The 14,888-nt window shown below is 38.0% G+C and overlaps 1 protein-coding gene across 2 annotated transcripts; it reads right to left on the bottom strand.

Moving 5' to 3' along the window:
* Window positions 1–28: 28 nt before the first annotated feature.
* slc13a5b (solute carrier family 13 member 5b) lies at window positions 29–14,082 on the bottom strand. 2 transcript variants are annotated; one of them, XM_085130482.1, is made up of 12 exons: window positions 13,903–14,079; window positions 13,031–13,159; window positions 12,813–12,949; window positions 12,402–12,622; window positions 12,100–12,280; window positions 11,883–12,005; window positions 11,534–11,746; window positions 11,309–11,415; window positions 11,081–11,202; window positions 10,526–10,687; window positions 9,281–9,418; window positions 29–8,497 (listed from the first exon to the last, which is right to left on the bottom strand). In XM_085130482.1, the coding sequence occupies exons 1-12, from the start codon at window positions 13,999–14,001 to the stop codon at window positions 8,372–8,374; spliced, it is 1,758 nt and encodes a 585-aa protein (XP_084986608.1). In that variant the 5' UTR covers window positions 14,002–14,079; the 3' UTR covers window positions 29–8,371. The 2 variants fall into 2 exon arrangements, with proteins under 2 accessions (XP_084986608.1, XP_084986609.1); XM_085130483.1 differs by having other exon boundaries at window positions 12,813–13,159; window positions 13,903–14,082.
* Between the last annotated feature and the right edge of the window lie 806 nt (window positions 14,083–14,888).

Below are 14,888 nucleotides of genomic sequence, written 5' to 3'. Positions count from 1 at the left end.
CTGGGAGCATATGGCCTTTTTTAAAAAAAAAAAAAATACAGTACCACCTGTGGCTCAAACATTTTCAACCTTGTCCCTTGTGGACAGAAATTTCTCCAGATAGATGATGATGGCATTTTAGTCTTCACAGTTTCACATTGAGGAACATTATTTACATATTAATGTTTTTTTGTTGTTGCTTTTTTTTTTTTTTTTTTTTTTTTTTTACAATTTGTTGATACAGATTTTTCTTTGTTTGTTTGCTTTTTCTTTACTTCAGATAAACTGTGCCTCTGTAAGATGTTTTTTTAAATATTCACTAAGGTTGCTGACCAGTCGCGAGATGTTCCTCCAGCTGTTTCTTTTACATTTACTCACTTTTCCAGCCTTTTGTTGCTCCCACTCAAACTTTTTTGAGATGTATGACTGCCATCAAATGCAAAATGAGTTTATATATATAATAGTTTTCATGAAATATTAAAATATCTAAAATATCTCATTTTAAAGATTTGATGTGTTTTCTTAGTCTACTGTGAATAAAATATGAGTTTAGGAGATTTACAAATCATTGCGTTTTGTTCTTATTTACATTTTACACAGCTTCCTAACAGTCATACAGATATAGAGGGCACTGTAAAACAAGCTGGACAAAACTGTTTGGGTGTAGGGGAGATGATATAGAAGAAAAGATGGTTCTGCTGAGGGTATAAACCTGTGATTATACCCTCAGCAGAACCTCCACTGCTCTGTGGACCAGCTAAGGTCAACATTATTCTGCTGCAGTAAATCTACTTTACATTAGGGTCATTTGACGGTTTCAAGGCCAAAGAATTGTAATTGTGAGCTGGATGGCCACCTGGAACTCTATTTCCATGTTTAGTAATGTCAGACCCTTAGAAGCTTTCTTTCTTCCTTTCTGAAAAGTGGTGTACATACAGTACACAGAGACGTAATTTTGCCTGTTGTTTGATTGTGCATTGCACCACCAGATGGAGCCATTTACTGTGTTCCTATTTAAGCTTGTGGTTTTTGAGAAAAGCATGTTTCAGTGCATTTTAAAGTTCTCATACTTACATAGTATGTTAAAATGTAGATATTGGATACATTATATTTAGCTTTGTAAGCCTCTTTGAATAACGACTAAAGCTTAAATCATATCAAGACTTGTTATTTATTGAATTTACCAGGATTTATAAATTGCAATTAGACCTACTTATGACACCAATATCAGAGTAAAAGTGATATAAAAAATATATTTTGCTTTTTTGTTGGATAAATAATAACGTTTGACAAAGGTTTTGTGAATTCATTTTTTTGAAAAATGTATTTTTGTGTGTGTTCGTGCGTTAAATTACATCACCTTGTAGCCAGAAATTTGTAGTTGTTTAAAGGCATCTTGGAAAGAATCCGGTCCATAACCGTATTTTGTATTGTCCTGAGGAAGATAAAGGTAAAACACTGGTGTATTAAATATAATTATGTGGTTTTTCAAATTCTAAAAGGAGACGCTGGGTACAATGAGATCTAATCCATCTCACGCAGGTTTGATCCCTATGACAAATGCAGGGCTATATTCTGGCTAGACTGACATTATTCTGGCCACAAAAGCACAAAAACAATCACAAAGTTCTCTTTTGCAATAGCGTCCAAGATTAAAACTGCCAACAACATGTTTTTTGCACTGAAATAGCTCAGTATTAGTGATCTGGGTCTGTGGGTCTGAAGGAAAGATATCATTGGTTAAGGGAACTTTGGGACAGATGTGAGTGCTCTTTGGTCATCAAAATGTCTGTGCTTTGCATTGCAGAGAAAAAACAGTCAGGCAACTTTGAATCAGCTACTGTAAATCTCAATGTTGGATTCAATTGGCCTTTTAGTTTCATGAAAGCAGTCAACTGAGAACTTCAGAGAAAGGGACACAATAGTAGGGTTGCAGTGCCACAACCTCTTATTACACCTAAAAATGCCCTTTTTGTGAGTGAAGCGGTGCAAAGAACACATGAACTGTGGTCATATAGCCCAATGAGTCATCTGTCAGCCTGTTTTGAGCACATGGTTTATTTTTTGTCGAGCGGTACCTCGAATTCATCCGTCAGAAGGTACAGTAGACACCAAGACACCAGAAAACATGGAGGTACTCTAAAAAAAGACAACACTGTAAACATCAGTCTCATTACAGTATAGTCCTTGCGAATGACAGTGCCCTTAACACTAACAAGCTCATGACCTTTAAATATTTTGACATGCACGTCCAGATTAACATTCCCAAGTGTACTGGGCTAAAGGTGACCCAGATTCGATCCTTTTTCTGCATAATGTTAGCAATATTTTTGACATACTATGACTCTGAGACTGTTAATGAAGAACTTTAACGCATTATAAACAAAATAATGAATATTTTAAATTTAGGCAAAGGTAAAAGTTAGATAGTAAACCAGACAGACCGTAATTGATTATCCAGATTACACAAATGAATATTTGGGAGTAGCTCTATAGCTACTTACTTGTGTGCTTGTATTCTCCAAATAAATTCATACCCAAATTCAGTGAAATGAAAACTTTCTCAGCCTTGGCTCTCTTTACCACTTTCTAAACCAATAAACAGAGTAAGCGAAACAGGTTTCTGGACTCTTGGAGGCTATTTTGAATAGCCTGAATCTGTAAAAGCATTTTCCACTGTCCATCTATAGATTTAATTTGAGTGAGACCTTTCTTGTAACATTTTGACTTCTTTTCCACAAATGAGGTGTCTAACATTGAACTGGTTTCACGCACTTCACCAAGAAAAAGACTAGTAGTGTCACCACAAAATTGCTAGGCCAAGTGTTATAACCACTGAAGTCAGCGGCTATGGGAGAGGCTACTGCAAGAGATATAATTTCCAGATGGCTTCCAGCAGATTTTCTCCACTGTGATTTTTCTTCTCATGGAAATCTTCCCCACTTTTGCTGCATAATGCTACGTGATCCTGCATCACATTAGATTCTCAAACCCATCCAACTGTGTGATAGTTCCCAAAAGGACACCAAGAGAGACTAGCCCACCACAAGGATAGTTTGTGGAAATCGTGTACTAGCGAACAGAAATTGTTCTGAGGACTTAGAAATTGTAGTTAAATTGGTATTATGAAGTGTACTTAATAACAGGTTTAGACATATTTAATATTTCATGAAAGAAATAGCAATAACCCATCTCCAAAAAACTTGGGATAGACCAACAATAAGCTGAAAAGTAAGTGCTACTAAAAAAAGAAAGCCCTGGAGAATAACTTTTCAATTAAATAGTTTATAAATGCCATCAGGTGTCATGGTTCGGAGTTTTGACCGTGTTTTCAGTTTTTGTGCTTCGTGCTTCCCTGTGAAGTCCGTCTTGTCTCCATGTTTAGTTGCCTGTTTCTCCAGTCATGTCTCTGTGTGGTTTCTCTCTCCCTTTCGCCCTCATCATCCCTCGCTCTTTCAGCCTTGTCCCTCCTGCTCTTATCTCTGTCTCATTCCTCTGTTCCCTGTATTTAGTCAGCCGTGTTTCCTTGCTGTTTCCTCTCTGCCCTGATTCCCTGTGTTATATATATCGCCTGTGTCTCCTCCTGTGTGTTCTGTCAGTTAGTTTAGATTTCTAGAGCCTTCCCAGTTTTAGTTAGTGTTTTGTAATCAGCCGTTAGCTACCTTTAAGTTTAGTTTTTGTCTTTGAGTCCTAGATTTTGTGTCCTATCCTGCCTTGCCTCACACTGCGTTCTGTGTGAAATCTGTGTGCGAGGAACAAGTTAAAAAATGACAATCACATTAGAAGCAACCATGATTCTTTAATGGAAATCACTGCATTAATTCAGGAATGCTTCCAGAAATCACCGTCTGTGAACACAGTTCACTGTGCCATCCAGAAATCGAGAATAAAACTCTAGTATGCAAAGAAGCCGCTATGATGTAGAAATGCATTTGTCTTGTCTTGGCCAAATGAACTAAAGCACAGTGGAAAACTGTTCTGTCATCGGATGAACCAAAATTTACAATCTGAAACCCTGCATTCTATGGATTTAAGAGGAGAGGGACTATCCATGTTGTTATCAACGTTCAGTTCAAAAGCACCCTCATGCCATCTCTGATGGCATTTGGGTGCATTATCGCCTTTAGAGTTGGCAGCTTGCACATCTAGAAAAGCACCATCAATGTGTATATACTGTATATTTATTATCTCACTCTTATTGCTTGTTTATGCCCTGTCCTTATGTTCAACGTCATGCTGCTCTGTTGTATGTTAATTGCCCTTTGGGGACAAATAAAGTCTTTCTGATTCTGATTCTGATTCTGAATCCCGAAAGGCATTTACGGGCTTTAGAGTAATCTAAACTCCCATCCAGATCATGTTTTTCAGGGAGCCTAAACCTAAACTGTATACAGTACTGCATCTATTACAACAGCATAGCTTAATAGCTATGCTTAACCTGACCTGCCTACAAATCAGACCTTTCACCAATCAAAAACATTTGATGCATCATAAAGTGAAAAATATCGCAAAGAAGACGCAGGATTGTTAAGCAGCTAGAATCCTTTTTGCTGCCATCAAATTAAAAATCATCCAGTATTTTTCTCATAAGAGAACAACATTTTTTTTTATATAATTTCTATATTCTGCTGTGAGTAAATCATTGGTTTATATTTGTAAATTATTGTATTTTGTTTCTATTTACATTTTACAGCATCCTAATAGTCACATACAGCTAAAGAGCGTACTGTGAAAAGAGACCGGGCAAAACTGATTTGGGAATCATGATTGTAAATCAGCTCCAGGTTTCAATCCTGCACAGTCGATAGTACTTTGTTCCTCGTTGCTCTTCGTTTGCATTCAGTGTTTGTCTTAGTACCTTAAAATAAAAACATGTGTCTTCATTGCTGATTGTTGCTGACTTAGAGTTCATAAAAGTGTAATCATTTACACCAAATCCCACCCATCCCCATTAAACAATGGATATACTTTGGCCTAAAGTAAGCAATGAAAAAGCTCTCTGTCCTCTTCTGGATCTTTTTTGCTTTTGGCCTCACTCATGTCCGAAGCTTAATTGGATACTCCAATTGCTAACTGAAACCATCTCTACACACAAGTCTTCATGTTCAAGGGAGGATTGATTGTATCGGACAGGCAGCATATTGTGCTCATATGTAACTGATACAGAAGAGGTGAAAGGGCAATGTGGTTTTCAAAAGCCTTCTCATCAACAAAATACTCCCAAATGCAAGTGGATGAAATACAAAGTTTCCTTTTTTGACCTCGTCTACATACTCCTAACTCCCTATTCTCTTCATATTTTTGTGGAAGTCATTCATTAAGCTCACTGTTTGCTTACTCTGCAACTAGAAAGCCTAGTTTATAATGGGTTCATAGAAATGCGTGTTTAGCTTCACCAGAGTCCTTGCCTGTGCAGTCAGTTGGACAAAATCTTAGCAAAGCGAACAGTTCGCAGGTTTAATTTCCTGCCGAGGCCTTACATGTATATATAGCCAATAATATAGTCCACGACACAAGACGATGTGTTGCAATTGGATAATGAGTGGGTAGCTCAGAGGGAGCAAAAGGAGAGAAAGACACTGTAATTACAAAAGTTTTCCTTCCCAGTGGGACATGAGATCATAGTGATCTAAACTGCTCTATGCACCCAACCGCTTGTTAACCAAAAACCATCTAACATTTTAATTGTCCCAAAAGAATGGGGTCAGAACTTTGATGTGATCCTTTGATTTTTTTTTTCTTCCTGCTACCTTTTGGCCATGTTTTCTACTGTCACACCATACCAACAACAGGGTTTGTTGATGTTTACTTCCCCGAGTCTTATGATTAACTTTTGTCATGTTTTTAAAACAGAAACCCAACATAATGATTGACACTTACGAGGTGATATTAAAGTTCTCTGGCAGATCTTTAAATGGAGACGTAAGAGCTTCTTTAAGCTCATAATGCTTATGATGCACAACAATGCTTAACAATATCCCTGCCTTGAACCTTAATCTCAGATTACAATGTCATAGGCCTTTTGCCATAAGGTGTGGCCTTTAAGTCCAGGCTCATTATGGCTTTCCATGCTGTGTTTAAAGGATCATGTCAGCTTTATACATAAGACAAGAGGCCAATAAGTAAGAGGCAGCGAAACATACTTGTCCTTTAAAAGATGGATAATAGTCATATGCTGTTGAGAAAGAGTTGCATGGTGATGGAAATCTGATCATTTTGTTTTGGATGATGGTGAGAGATGACAGCTCAGACTGAGCTTTTGTTATAGTAAACCATCCTCACTTTTTAAAATAATAGACAGCATTACAGTTAATAACAGCCAAATTGAGTTTCTCACATTTGAAATCATTTTAAATCTAGTGTATCATCTTGACAAGTCTCTCTCACACAAACATCACTGAATTCCCCGCCTCATTCGATTAAATCCATTAAATTAAAAAAAATGCTGTGTGTGGAAAACAGCTGTACTTTGGATGTATTTTGTCTTTTTTCCATTGTTATTGAACATCTAATGTGAAGTCCTTGAACAGAAAAGAAACGTCAACGGATGTGTTTGTATTATTTATTTATTTTTATATAAATTGACATGTGCAAAAGTCTTGAAACTGAAGAGAATAATAGACTATATGCGGTTATTACTAAATACCACTTCATTGCAATTGATTTACAATTAATATTGCTGTGAGACAAACTGTACTGACTCAAACATTTCATATGTATTTACAGTACAATAAGTCATCCTTTTTGTTCACGTTACATACAGCTTTTGCTTTGATAGGATAAAAAGTTGATCCTTTATTCATAGCCAGTTTGAAAGTCTGATTCAGCACATACAGTATTAGCTCTGAACTGATAAATACCAAGTTCACCAACCAAGCCATTAGCTTTTGTTACCTCAAATCTCTTAAGAAATGTTCACTTGCAAAGTCTTCTGTATGGCACAGGAGTGATTGAGAAAATATTGCAGTTTATATATTTTTTATGCTGCCCACATTACAACCAAAAAAGCATTCAATATTTAAAACCATACTTTTCGGACTATAAGGCGCACTCAAAATCCTTTAAATTTCTCAAAAATCGACAGTGTCCCTTATAATCGGTGTGGCTTAAGTATTAATTCTGGTTGTGCTTACTGACCTGAAACTGATTTTATGTGGTACAAAAATCTGTCAAAACATTTTAGTACGACTTGACCGTACTACTTGATGGATTGTCTGAGCATTACGGCTACCGTAGTCAGGAGCCTGGCGGAGTGATATGTACTGTGCTTCCAAATAATATTGCTTCCCAGAAATGGCACCTGTTAAGAGACATGCTTACAAACTCAAACTCAAGGCTATCAGTCATGTTTTGTCTAATGCGCCTTATAATCCTGTCCACCTTATGTATGATAATAGACCCGTTTATTGATATTGTAATATCTTACCTTATAATCCGCTCCTTAAATGTCAGAAAATAGAGTATACATATTTTGAGCCAAAAATGTATCAGTAGTAAAAGTAATAATTAAGCAGCTGAATTGCTCTTGTCAGTGTCATATTATATGAAAGTTAACGGATAATTACTGCTAATGTATTGACAAGTAATGTTTTTTTCTATCACTTCAATACGGGACTAATAGTATTAAACTTTATATTCATTATCAAGGTATCAATGTATAATATTTTACAAAACCACAGATTTCTTTCAGTGCAAAATCTGAAAGGTAACCAGTTACTGGAGCTGTCCGACAAATGTGAAAGTGAAAATGTCTTTCTCTGAAATATTGTAAAGTAAAGCAGAAGTGGCATAGAAGGAAAATTAAATAAAAAAGAAGTATGTCAAATATTTTCAAGTTGCATCATCAAGATATACAATATGGCTTATTGCTATAAACACATGGGTACATGTTAAATAACTTTGACTATATGAACAGCTCCTTTTCCTCTAATTTTCTTTGATAAAAAGAAAATGAGATGTCATTTGGTTCACTTAAGGATATAAAGGAGCGTAAATTTACAGACACTATAGTCCCAATATATTGTTTCAGTTATTCCATTGTACTGAATAACAGAAATGTGTATTATAAGAGATTCAAATAGTGTAATAGGTCTATATAAGAGATCTAAACTTCTTTGAAGTTTAACATCATTATGTATGTATATATAAAGTTCAATTACATGAAAATGAATATTTTCATGTAATTGAACCATTTTTCTCCCTAATTTTATAGATCGCCACTTTTTTTCACTCAAGTGTCAATCAAAACGAGCCTCATGAGACTTGTGTCCTAACTCCAATTGGACACATACATTTCACTGCGTGGTCCAATACCATCCCTCTGACCACAGGTCTTAGTCTGGCACCTGTGGATAGGCTTGTGCATGGATCCTCTCTCACTGCAGAGCCAGTCTCATACCCCAGTGACATTGGCCCAGGCAGGGACAGAATCTAGGTGAAACATTGCTTTACCCCAGCTGTTAATGGCCAGTGTAATACAAAGAATGCCAATGATGTTCATGACGAATCCTGTTCTGGCCTGGTGGAGAAGAAAAGAATGCAGTCATTTCAAGATTTAGTATAAAGTTAACATCTGTATTTGTTGCTGAAAGTTGCATGAGAAGATCATTATCCCTAAAGTCATGAAGTATTTGAGGAAGTCCCACAGTGTGTAGATTGGAATATTTCTTTAAATGTACTGTAATGTTAACTCTCAGATTTTCTTAAGTTTATGTTTTAACCCATGGAAGTGTTTTGGATGTGCCCACTCTTTTTGTATTCTACCACTTTAATATTTATGTAACAAATCCACATCAATAATTTGATTGGAAGGTGTTAAACTTGTTTAACATTCCTGGAAAGTCGATGGCAGGGGACCTTGAGACACAAATTCTACATACCAAACTAATTTGATTTGAAATTGTATGAGGTTGCACAGAAAATGTGCTTAATCTGACTCATTAAAATGCCTTATAACCATACAAGGATGTGACAGAAAACGGCCGATATTTTAAATCGATTGCAGATTACACTGGCTACTTAGAGTGACTCATCATGTGCTACAACTTTCCAGTGGTAACATTTACTATTGTAAAACACTGGAAAACATATTGCTTCACTTCTGCAGCCGGAACACAACTAAAGAATACCCTTAATATCAGCTATCGTCAAAATGTGACTGTCACTTAAGAGATTCTGGTCACAACCGCGTTTTTATGAATGTAAATTCTGCAGACCAAGCAGTTCAACATTGGTCCCAGAGTCACAGCACTGCAACATGTAATTTACACAATAAGCATACCGAAACCAACGTCGTACTTACCATGTCAGCAACCTTAAGGTATCCATAAGAGAAGACTATGGCATTGGGAGGAGTTGCGACAGGCAGCATGAAGGCAAATGAGGCACTTAGGGTACAAGGAACCATGACGTACAGCGGGTTGATTCCAATGGACTGAGACTGTAATAATCACACACAAGGTATCAGCAGTCTGACTCACGGATGAATACAGCCTTGATCACAAAATCCTCCACTACTCTTTCTGGCTATTTTTCTGCAACCTTAATCACCAGCTCATAACTCAGAATGAAATGTATGCAATTCTGTGTGCAGGGAAAACTCTCATTAGGTGTGTGTAATTAAGATGTAATTCCTGCTGGCCCTGTGCTGAGTCATGATATTTAAAAAGAAACGTACTACATATGTGGAGATAATGGCAGACTTTAAAGTTGCAAAAGACATTACTCAGTGGAATTTGCTTCTGAATTACATATCCTGCAGCACACTAGCTTACAAGTGCACAGTAATTTCTGGTTCTCAAAATAACCAATGGGTGAAAAGACCTAAACTTTATATTTAGTCTTCGTTAAACTTCAGCTGTATATCAGGTCACCAGGATGACAGTATTTTGTCTTGTCACAGGGTTTCTGCCTAAATCAAATGCTGAAGAGTCTCTTGACAGGATGACACACAAAGTGACATGACACAAGCCACCGTTGCCACAAAGTGTTCTCACCATGCCTTTAGCTGTTTGTGTGAATCTGACTAAAGTACCTATTCTCCCTTTCTTCACTTTCTGTTTGTATTTTCAAGGGCTAAACACAGAATGGTTGATCATCCTTGTGCATCTACTTGGCTTTTCCCTCAAGATATCAATAAATGTGAAAACCACTACTTGCGTTTCAGACCTCGTTTTGGCATTCTCTCCAGTGCTCAGCTAGTGGGCACAGAAATGCTATTCTTCAGAAGAAGCAGCAGCGGGGAGGGCACTGTTACAAGGCACTGGACTGAATTGGTGTTTGGCAGGTTATTAATGGGAGAAGGGGCCCACAGAAGGGGGCCGAACATATTCAGCCTGAATGACCAACAAGATGGGTAACCAAACCAAAACGTGGGAAAATGGACCAGCTCTCACTGGGAGTAGTTTCAATGGTGAACTCCAGCTGGGGGAAAGAATTTACGCTAGGAAGCACTTAACCTAACTGAGCTATTGCACCCAAACAGTATTTTCTGTCCTCTCCCACACCACCTATATTTCACTTGCTCTATACTGCTTCACTTGCTTACCATCGAAGCTAAGACGGGTAGGAAGAGCGTTGCAGTGGCTACATTACTGGTGCATTCTGTGAATGTGGCAATCAGCAGGCATAAGACAATGGCAATTGCCCAGGGAGGGATGCTTTGCAGAGGAGCCATCTGATCTCCCATCCACTTTGATAGTCCGGACACCTAAAGACACAACAAAACAAAGTGCACATTTACTTTGAGGGGACTGCGATTCAGGTTTGGTCACAATATATTGCATCTGCTACAATGCAACCGTATGTGCAGAACACCAAAAACATCTGAATCCAGAGATTTACTAATCATTTGATTTGCATAAAACTTTAAAACTGCATTAGGAGATTAAAGGGGGAAAAAAGCATGATGCTGATACCATTAAAAACAGATTAAATAGCTGATCGGTTTGATAAACATCTCTATGAATCCTCATGCCTCTAAAATAAACTAATAGAATCAGAATCTCAAGACACTGAATGGCTATTGTGAAGTTCGAAATTTCTTGAGAGATTGTTATTGGCCCCACAACCATTGCATCTAACAACTGCCTTTGTAACTTACTTCACTGCCCTTAGCCAGAGCAAACCCTCCTCCAAGAAGAAGCACAATACCCCAAGGTAATTTCTTTTGGGCAGCTTTCCAGCTGAGGAGACGAGGTGTTGGGCCAGCAGTTTGATGAGATGCTACAGATCAAAGAAACGAATCATCAAAGTTTAACTACAGCATAGCCTACTCTTCTCAAACTTATAAGAATGGGAAACACAACATTCTTCAGAAATGATGGCTCACCTATGTCAAAACTATGAGTCCTAAAAGAACACAAGCGTGGAGGTTTGGAGGGCAGAACAAAGAGAAGGACTGCGACAAAGACTGCCACCGTGGCATCTGATACATACCTGAAGGATTGAGTGAAAGCAAAAATCAAATAATACCACAGTTTTATAAAGTAAATTTATGAATGAATAAAAATTAGGTGTTGAATTGTATGTTTTTTCTAAAAATATGTATACAAACTCTGCTTGGGAGTTGAAGATATCTGTTGCCCAGCCACTGACAAAGCCTGGATCCCTTGTGAACCACAGCAACACGAGCAAAATGAAGAGACACAGGACGCTTATCTCTCCAAAGGACATCGGCCCCAGCAGGCGATGCTGTTCACGGATCACATTATATGCAGCAATCTCCTTTTCTGTCTTCACAGCCCCACAGCCCCATGTCTTCTTAAAGCTGGAGGATCACATGGGAAGAAAAGTCTTTGTGTCACTTCTACACTCACTCACGGTCTTAGTGCGGTAAAAAGTTTCTTGATGGTGATTCAAGTCTCTGTCACTTATAATCAGGCTTTAAGCATTATCAAACTCACTTGAATCCCATGAAGACAAACTGCAGCCAAAGCCATGCCAGTGTGAGCATGATGATCATGTTGGGGAAGGCAAAACCGAACCAGGACGCAAAGTTAATAATGTCCCCGTTTTCTGGAAACAACCTAATAAAAAAGACAAAACAAACAAGAGGAATGTATTAATACACATGATTCGAAATATTGGCACACTACTAATAACTGATAAGAGGACACTCACTGGTTCATCTGGCCCATGAGCACCAGATTGGGACCAGTTCCTGTCAGTGTGGCTGTTCCTCCGATGCTGGCAGCATAACAAACACACAGGGTCATGCCTTTACACATTCTCCGCCGTTCTGCTGCCTCCTTATGCCTGACAGCCTCAGTCGTGGCATCTAACAAAGTCACTACTACTGGGCCTTTAAACAAAGAGAAATAAATAAAAAGGGGCTACTAGCAGCTTAATAAAAGTCTTTAAAGCTGTTGATTTTTATTGATTTTGTGTCCTAGCCAAACATAAAGAAGTTAGAAAAGGCTCACCTTGTCCCTCATTCTGTTTCTCTGTTTGTGAATCAGCTTTATTGTCAGTCTCTGATGTTTGGACCTGCTCATCCGAGCTGAAGATTTGAGGCATTTCTGGCTCACTGGTGTTTAGCTGTTCCAGCACTGCTTGGACAATTGGCACCATCATAGCTGTGGTAGCGGTGTTACTGATCCACATGGATAAGAACGCTGTTACACCCATGAAGCCCATCATCAGTCTGCCAAGAAGATAAAGTAAAATTAATAGTAAATTAAGAAAAAAAATCAGAAAGGTGCTCTTCGTGCTCTTGGGACAGAACATGAAGTATGTTAAAGTTTTATGATGGGAGTGAAAGGATTATTTTTTTAATCTACATCGTATCTGTGCTTTTGATGTCATAACAGATCTGAAGGTAATTAACCACTTACAGTGCTGGACGCACACCAACAATGAGCAGCACCCTCAAAGCTATGCGCGTGTGCAGATTCCAGTGCTCAACGGCTACAGCAACCATGAGTCCTCCAACAAACAACATGTTTGTGTCCTTTAGGTACTGCATACACACCTGAGACAAAGGGATCACACTGGATAAGATGTATGCACACATAAATAAGCCTATACACTGTGGCATATTTTTCTTACTTACATCTTTGGACTCCATGATGCCAAATAAAGGGAAAAGGAGAGCTGGAAGCAAAGCGGTTACAGCCAGAGGTAGAACCTCTGTGCACCAGTAGACTGCCATCAGGATTATCACATAAGCACATTCTGCCACCTGCAATAAGAAAAAATTATAACATACAGACAACTGCACAAAACAAAGACATTACATTCATTCAGTCTGTGTCAGCAACTTATCTATGAAAATCTGACTTAAGTTCATAAACAGCTAAGATCAATAATTATGATGCAATTTTAACGAGACACTATGATAGTTCAAAGGGTGAAGATAAGATAATCTGTAGTGTCTCATCGCCAGGTTCTACATCTGTCGGGATAATATAAGTGAGATCTAGACAAAACTTGGATGGTCAATGATACTATCTTATTTAGAATTGTTTCATTCTGGTTAAATATCAGCTGCTTGAAAAACCGATTTTTCTTCTTTTTTTTTTTAATGCTTCGCATTTAAACCTGTGCCAGTGATAACGTGCTTGTACCCTGTGATTGTTTGTCTCTGTGACCCACGACGCGTAAAGAGCCCTTTTTACTCTGTGGTCCCACGCGTAAGCTTCATGCTACCAAAAAGAAGTTAAATTAACAGAACCGGAGAACACACCAGCCAACACTGGACAGCTCTCATGCACTCGCTCCAAGCGCTGTGCACTTGACCGCGCATCAACAGGTGCAAAAGACCTAATGCAAATTAAAATGCGTGAAAGGTAAAATCTCACTTAATTTTAGTTCATTCAAGTTATTCAAGTAAGTAACATCTCTCTCATTAAAATTACTTTATTCTTTCATCCTTTCTTATCACTGTGTTTAGTTTTAAGCCAAACGCAGATTAATTGGACATACCTGTGTCCTGATCACCAAAGGCAGTGGAAGAAGAAGTAACGGAGTTAAGAAGAGGATCACTTCATTTTTGACAGAGTAAAGGCATTTCAAGAATGCCATCTTGAAAGGAAAATGGAGAAAAGCAGACTTTGCACCGTGGATGGCACTTTTGAGGCGCAGAAGAGAGAAGAAGGAGGGGGGGAGTCCCACGCAAATAAAAGAGAGCGAGAGCGACAAACGTAATGAGGAGAGAGAAGGGGGGGGGGGGGGGGGGGGGTGCGCAAACGCCTAAACTAAAGTACTGACCAATTAAAAGTGAAAAAGTTCCTCCACGTAATAACCACAATATTTTACATATATCTTTTACATTTACCATCTTGAAACCGAGGATTCCCCACATTAGGTCTATCACCTCTCTTGGGCGGGGGAGAGGGGGGCGAATGCGGTTGGCAGACTTCAGTCTTGCTGTTGCTTAGGCAAGAGACACAACAAATAATGCAACCAAGTATTTTACTTTTCAAGCTAGGCTTTCTTGAAATTCCATAAACGTATATAAGGTTTACTTTTCAAAATGCTAAAAGTAAAATTTCTTGGTCACTGTCTAACAAAAGGGGTTTGGAGTTAGTTTTACAAAGGTCAAACAACTGGGGGGAAAAATGAAATAAAACCTTATAACGGTGGCAGTAATCCGCCCAAAATCCCGTTCTATCTTTCTTTAAGACAGCACAATAAACATTTCACCAAAAACATCACAGAAGCTTTGACTGAACTGAATTCCTTTTTCCTTTTCCTTTTTCCAAACAAATAATACCCATTTTTATGCAATTTTATTTTCTCTAACCCATCCAGTGAGTTTATTAAACATTAGTCACATTATTTCAAATGATAACTATTTAATTATCTATGATCATAACCACTTATGGAACTAGTGTAGTGGGGGAGCTGGATCATGATTGCATTACAAAATACAGAAGTGAAAATAGTACAAATAAGTACAAACAGTATTT

The sequence above is a fragment of the Neolamprologus multifasciatus genome, chromosome 14 (assembly GCF_963576455.1).
Source record: "Neolamprologus multifasciatus chromosome 14, fNeoMul1.2, whole genome shotgun sequence".
NCBI classification, from domain to species: Eukaryota; Metazoa; Chordata; class Actinopteri; order Cichliformes; family Cichlidae; genus Neolamprologus; species Neolamprologus multifasciatus.
The sequence above is the reverse complement of the archived record's forward strand: the minus strand, read 5'-3'. Positions and strand labels throughout refer to the sequence as shown.

Excerpts from the sequence above, each read along its gene's own strand:
- slc13a5b (XM_085130483.1), bottom strand. The coding sequence starts at position 14,001 with ATGGCATTCTTGAAATGCCTTTACTCTGTCAAAAATGAAGTGATCCTC. Across the intron at positions 12,623-12,812 it reads GTTGGTGTGCGTCCAGCACT|ACTGATGATGGGCTTCATGG; the intron begins GTAAGTGGTTAA and ends TCTTCTTGGCAG. Across the intron at positions 9,419-10,525 it reads TACCCGTCTTAGCTTCGATG|TCTCAGTCCATTGGAATCAA; the intron begins GTAAGCAAGTGA and ends TGATTATTACAG.